The sequence below is a fragment of the Cervus canadensis genome, chromosome 4 (assembly GCF_019320065.1).
Source record: "Cervus canadensis isolate Bull #8, Minnesota chromosome 4, ASM1932006v1, whole genome shotgun sequence".
NCBI classification, from domain to species: Eukaryota; Metazoa; Chordata; class Mammalia; order Artiodactyla; family Cervidae; genus Cervus; species Cervus canadensis.
This window is the reverse complement of record NC_057389.1, coordinates 66,229,841-66,236,056: the sequence shown is the minus strand read 5'-3', so window position 1 is coordinate 66,236,056 and position 6,216 is coordinate 66,229,841. Positions and strand designations below refer to the sequence as shown.

Here is a 6,216-nt window from a genome sequence, read left to right as displayed (position 1 = left end):
TTAGTAGTTATAACAGATTTTTGGTAGACTCTTTACAGTTTTACAAATATAAGATTGTGTCACCTATGAACTAAGATTACAATACTTCCGGTACTATGCAAAATGAAAGTGTCAAAGTATACATTTTTGCCTTTTTACCTCTTGAAGCAAAAGCTTTCTCTTTCACCATTGAATATCACGTCAATTGTGAGTTCAATTTTTAATCGTGCCATAAGCTTTGTGTCACTTAAATATTTTATTCAAGTAAAGCAAGAATATGATCTCAATAGCCTACAGAAAAAAACAGCAGTTTCTTAACTCACCCCTCCTTATCCGCAAGGCAAATATTTTATATTATTTTAATCCTTTCCTTTATTGATCCATGTATTTTTCACCAACATACTAATTTTCTAGTGTTTAAATCAAATACCATCTCTTGACTCTTACCTGTGGACACTATGAATGGAGACTTACACACTACTTGTACAACCACCTCCAATATTTTTTCTTTCCTAATCCTTTCAATATAGTTATATTACATTTTGTGTCTGGGGTGGCAAAGTTGACAGCAATTGGCCATTGTCATCGAGTATATACAGCTAAAATTTAAAAATATAAATTATTGCAAAACCTAAGGCTACTGTATCTAGTATTTCTATACAAATAGTTCTCATTATTGGCATTTTCTCTGTCAAGACTCTTTTAGAACCATGTATTCACAGGCAAAAATGTGAATTTTCCAAAAATATTTTAAAAGACATTTCGAATTCTCAAGGAAACACTTTTAATAAAACATTTCTCATTTATTTTTAAGTGATATGTTTACATAGTTTGAATATGTTGGCTGAAATATATAAATTCTGAAAAGAATAGTTTTTTTATGGTTCAATTAACTCCATCATTATTTTATTATGTGCATTCCTAGGAATAGCAGTAAGTATGCATTGCTTTCCTTCTACTAATTCTGTTAGCCTCCTATCCTTTACAAAGCACAATCTTTTTATGTTCTTTTGCTGTTTTTTTCTTTTATTTTGACTATATATATATATATGTATATATATATATATAATCATTTTGCTTATGAAACTTTCACTAAATCTTTTATCAATTATTATTTTTTAATTTGACAGAGACTTTATTACCTGGCATACTTACAATGCCTCTAGAGAATTCTCCTTCTGACCTCCAAGAAAAGATTCCTTAGTCTTCTTGCCATTTAATTGATTATTATTTCTCTCTCCAAATTTTTTCTTTCAGGTCATCTAAAATATTTCATCTCTTATTGTGTTTTATGCTTACTTGTTCTATTTTAATTTATAACAAATATATTTTCTATCATCAGAATGATTTGGATTTAGCAGAGAGATATTTTAAATATAAGTGCTTACATTTGCACAATAATCCACAGTTGGAAAGAATTTAAAATACAAGAAAATAAAAGTAAAAATTAAATGAATAAGATAAAATACCATCAGTGTTTCTCTAACACACAAGAATTAGAGATCTGGAAAGACATAAAACACAAGCTGTTTGGCAGAGCTTGAGCGATTCTTGAAAGCTACAAAGAGTGTGATAGATATTCAGACATAGGGTTTACATTAACCATGGCATTCAGAAGCTCCTCTCTTCAGAGGAGGCAGAAGAGACTGAATATGCTTACACGTTACATGACATGCATTCATTCTAGACTTCACAACAGATGAACCAACTAATGACATCCCACATGGCACTAGTGATAAAGAAACTTCCTGTCAATATAGGAGATGTTAGAGACATGGGTTCAATCCCTGAGTTGGGAAGATTCCCTGGAGGAAGGCATGGCTACCCACTCCAGTATTCTTGTCTGGAGAATCCCAAGGACAGAAAAGCATGGCAGGCTTTTCCATGGGGTCGCAAAGAGTTGGACACAGCTGAAGTGACAGCACTACGCAGGAATCAACTAATGTTTTTGATTTAAGTATGACAAATTTCTTAATTGCCTTAAATAGTTACTCAGAATTCTACAGTGTATGCATTTATACTGATATCTTATGCATATATCTTTAATATGATAACAAATTTTGATATTAATTTAGCTTGTGTAGGTCTGTAAAACATACTTATCCTAGTGATATAGTAAAAAAATTTTTTTTAATAATTTTGAAGATTTCTTGGAAACAGGTTAAAAATGTTTCATTTTCAAATTTTAATCAGTGGCTCAAAAGGAAGATTTCTTTTTTGTAAAATTTGTAACATCAGTCCATCTTTTAAGAACTGTAACATTTAAAATAATGTAACAAAAATAGCTTATCATTTTATATTTAACTCACTTGCTTTTGTGTCTGCCTTTAGGAAAAATAATACAAATAATCCATGGAAACTTATAATCAAACATCAACTGATTTCATCTTATTGGGGTTGTTCCCCCCTTCAAGATTTGGCATGATTCTTTTTATTCTCATTGTTCTCATTTTCCTAATAGCTCTGTTTGGCAACTTCTTTATGATCCTTCTCATCTTTCTGGACACCCATCTCCACACACCAATGTATTTCCTACTTAGTCAGCTCTCCTTCATTGACCTAAATTACATCTCCACCATTGTCCCTAAAATGGCCTGCAATTTTCTGCTTGGAAATAAGTCTATCTCCTTCATTGGATGTGGAATGCAGAGCTTCTTCTTCATGACTTTAGCAGGTACAGAAGCATTGTTGCTGACATCTATGGCTTATGATCGTTATGTAGCCATTTGCTTTCCTCTTCACTATTCCATCAGAATCAGCAGAAGAGTGTGTGTGTTGATGATAATAGGATCATGGATGACAGGCTCTATCAACTCCTGCGCCCACACCATATATGCATTCCAGATCCCTTATTGCAAATCTAGGGCCATCAATCATTTCTTCTGTGATGTCCCAGCCATGTTGACTCTGGCCTGCATTGACACCTGGGTCTATGAGTACACAGTGTTTGTAAGTGCCATCTTCTTCCTTCTATTGCCTTTCATTGGTATTACCTGTTCCTATGGTCGTGTTCTCTTTGCTGTTTATCACATGCAGTCAGCTGAAGGGAGGAAGAAAGCTTATTCAACCTGTAGCACCCATCTTACTGTGGTAACTTTTTACTATATGCCCTTTGCTTACACTTATCTACGTCCAAGATCCCTTCGAACTCCAACAGAGGACAAGATTCTGGCAGTTTTCTACACCATCCTCACCCCAGTGCTCAACCCTATTATCTATAGCCTGAGAAACAAGGAGGTGATGGGAGCCCTGAGAAGATTAACTAAGAGAATCTGTTCTGTGAAAATGTAGCCACATCTTTATGTATAAGTACCTAGGTTTTGTGTGTGTGTATGTGTATACACATCAGTGGACAGTAATTTAAAATACAGTTTTATCACTGTTTCAATCATTAAATTCAAGGACTAAAACTAATCTAGAGGAGAAGAAATTTACTCATATCTAGACAATATTATCTTGTAAATATAAATATATATATATGCATGGAAGTATCTTGTTATACATACACATATATATGTATATGTATAGTTTCAAGCCTTACCCTTTTTACTTCATGGTATATTTTTCCTAATCAGTTTCAAACACATTTATTTTTCTATATAAAAAATAATTTTGATTTTAAAATTGTTTTAATTTTTTATTTTAAATATATATTTAATCTGGTATCTTAAGGATTCCCCTCGTTGCTTGTAATTTGTGGACTTTGTATTAGAAACCAGAAGTGAATTTGTTTGAAATATCTGTTCATTTTATCCCTATATCTTCAATTACACAGTAAATTGATGTTAATAATTGTTTCCTGAAACTTTGAATGAAAGAAATGAAAATGTTCTTTCTATCTTTCATTTGAATGATTAGTGATCTTTCAAATTAATTTTAAATCTTAATATAATCTTTAAATATTATTTCTACTTCTATACTTACAAATATTTTCTTTATAGTGTTTCAGCAGGTTTTAAAGTTATAATTTTGGAGTCTTTATTGAATGCTAAATATTCCCTGATATGCTTTATTGCAATGAATATGCCTGAACACTTATTTTGTAATAATTCAGTGAAAAATTTATTGCCCAAACTCCCTACTATTTCTTGTCTTGGAACTCAAGTAAGATAGTTAATAATTTTGTTGATGACACAGAATTGAGTCTGGATTGGAACATTGATTTGTTTTCATCCTCACCATTGATTGCTGCTCCTTCCAGGCAAAATTGCTTTCTCTCTAGGTAGTGACAGTTTCCACCATTGCTGTTGCATCTGTAGCTGCCATTGTCAGCACATTGAATCCTGGCCCTTATCCCAACCCAGTCACTTTCTTGGGGTCTTGAGGTACCCTGAAATCAGAGGAATATGTAACATGGGGAGACGAGGCTAGAGACTTCATATGCTTGCTTCCTGAGCCCACATATACAAATTCTGCTGCTGGATCAAAACTACATAAAAATTCTGCCACCCCCATACAGCTCTTTTATTCACCGTCATCCTCAAGATAAAATATTAAGAATTTAAAGATGTTATTGATCTAGGCTCATTTGCATGACTCTCCAAAAACCAACTGTTGAGACACAGAGGTTTAGAGAATAGAAAGAGTTCATCCACAGGTAGCCAAGAGAGAGAAAGTGGAGAACAATTTTCAGATCAACCTCTCCAGAGCCAAAGGGTTAGATATGGTTTTAGACATGGGGAAAGAGGATTGGAGCTAAGAAAAATGCATGTTATTGATGTTCTGAGCAGGTATATCTCAGTTGCATGCTTCTTCATGGATACTTAGTCAAAAATAAAGGTACTTAGCAAACACTATGTGTGGAGGTTTTTGATCCTCTGATGTCTCAAGTTCGTCACAGAATACACGAGCAGACCCAATTTTGGTTTCACTGGTCCTAGTAAGTTAAGTGGCTTGAAATGAATTGAAGCCTTTTCTATAAGGGTGATTATGAAATCTGGTGATATAGTACATTGACTCTGTGAAGCATGAAGTGTATGTAATTAAAGAAAAGAATGAACAACCTAACACAGTGGTCATAGCAAACCCTCTTCCAACAATAAAAGAGAAGACTCTACACATGGACATCACCAGATGGCCATTACCAAAAATCAGATTGATTATATTCTTTCCAGCCAAAGATGGAGAAGTCCTATACAGTAGCAAAAACAAGACTAGGAGCTGACTGTGGCCCAGATCCTGAACTGCTTATTGCAAAATTCAGCCTTAAATTGAAGAAAGTAGGGAAAACCACTAGACTACTCAGGTATGACCTAAATCAAATCCCTTATGATTATACAATGGAAGTGACAAATAGATACAAGGGATTAGATCTGATAAACAGAGTGCCTGAATAACTATAGACACAAGTTCATGACATTGTATAGGAGGCAGTGATCAAGATCATCCCCAAGAAAAAGAAATGCAAAAAGGCAAAATGGTTGTCTAAGGAGGTCTTATAAATAGCTGAGAAAAAAAGAGAAGCTAAAGGCAAAGGAGAAAAGGAAAGATATACCCATTTGAATGCAAAGTTCCAAAGAATAGCATGGAGAGATAAGAAAGCCTTCCTCAGTGATCAATGCAAAGAAATATAGGAAAGCAATAGAATGGGAAAGACCAAAGATCTCTTCAAGAGTATTAGAGATACCAAGGGAACATTTCATGCAAAGATGGGCACAAGAAAGGACAGAAATGTATAGACCTAACAGAAACACAAGATATTAAGAAAAGGTGGCAAGAATACATGAAACTATACAAAAAAGACCTTCATGACCCAGATAACCACGATGGTCTGATCACTCACCTGGGGTCAGACATCCTGGAATGCAAAGTCAACTGGGTCTTATGCACAATGGAATATTACCCAGCCATTAAAAAGAATGCATTTGAATCAGTTCTAATGAGGTGGATGAAACTGGAGCTTATTATACAGAGTGAAGTAAGTCAGAAAGAAAAATATCAATACAGTATACTAATGAATATATATACGGAATTTAGAAAGATGGTAATGATGACCTTATATGAGAGACAGCAAAAGAGATGCAGATGTAAAGAACAGTCTTTTGGACTCTATGGGAGAAGGCGAGTGTGGGATATTTTGAGAGAATTGCATTGGAACATGTATATTATCATATGTGAAACAAATCGCCAGTCCAGGTTCTATGCATGAGACAGGGTGCTCAGGGCTGATGCACTGGGATGACCCTGAGGGATAGGATAGGGAGGGAGGTAGGAAGGGGGTTCAGGATGGGGAACACA

The 6,216-nt window shown here is 34.4% G+C and overlaps 1 protein-coding gene across 1 annotated transcript; it reads left to right on the top strand.

Moving 5' to 3' along the window:
* Positions 1–2,331: 2,331 nt before the first annotated feature.
* Positions 2,332–3,270, top strand: LOC122439244 (olfactory receptor 2L8-like). The gene has a single exon (XM_043464336.1). The coding sequence runs from the start codon at positions 2,332–2,334 to the stop codon at positions 3,268–3,270; it is 939 nt and encodes a 312-aa protein (XP_043320271.1).
* Positions 3,271–6,216: the final 2,946 nt, after the last annotated feature.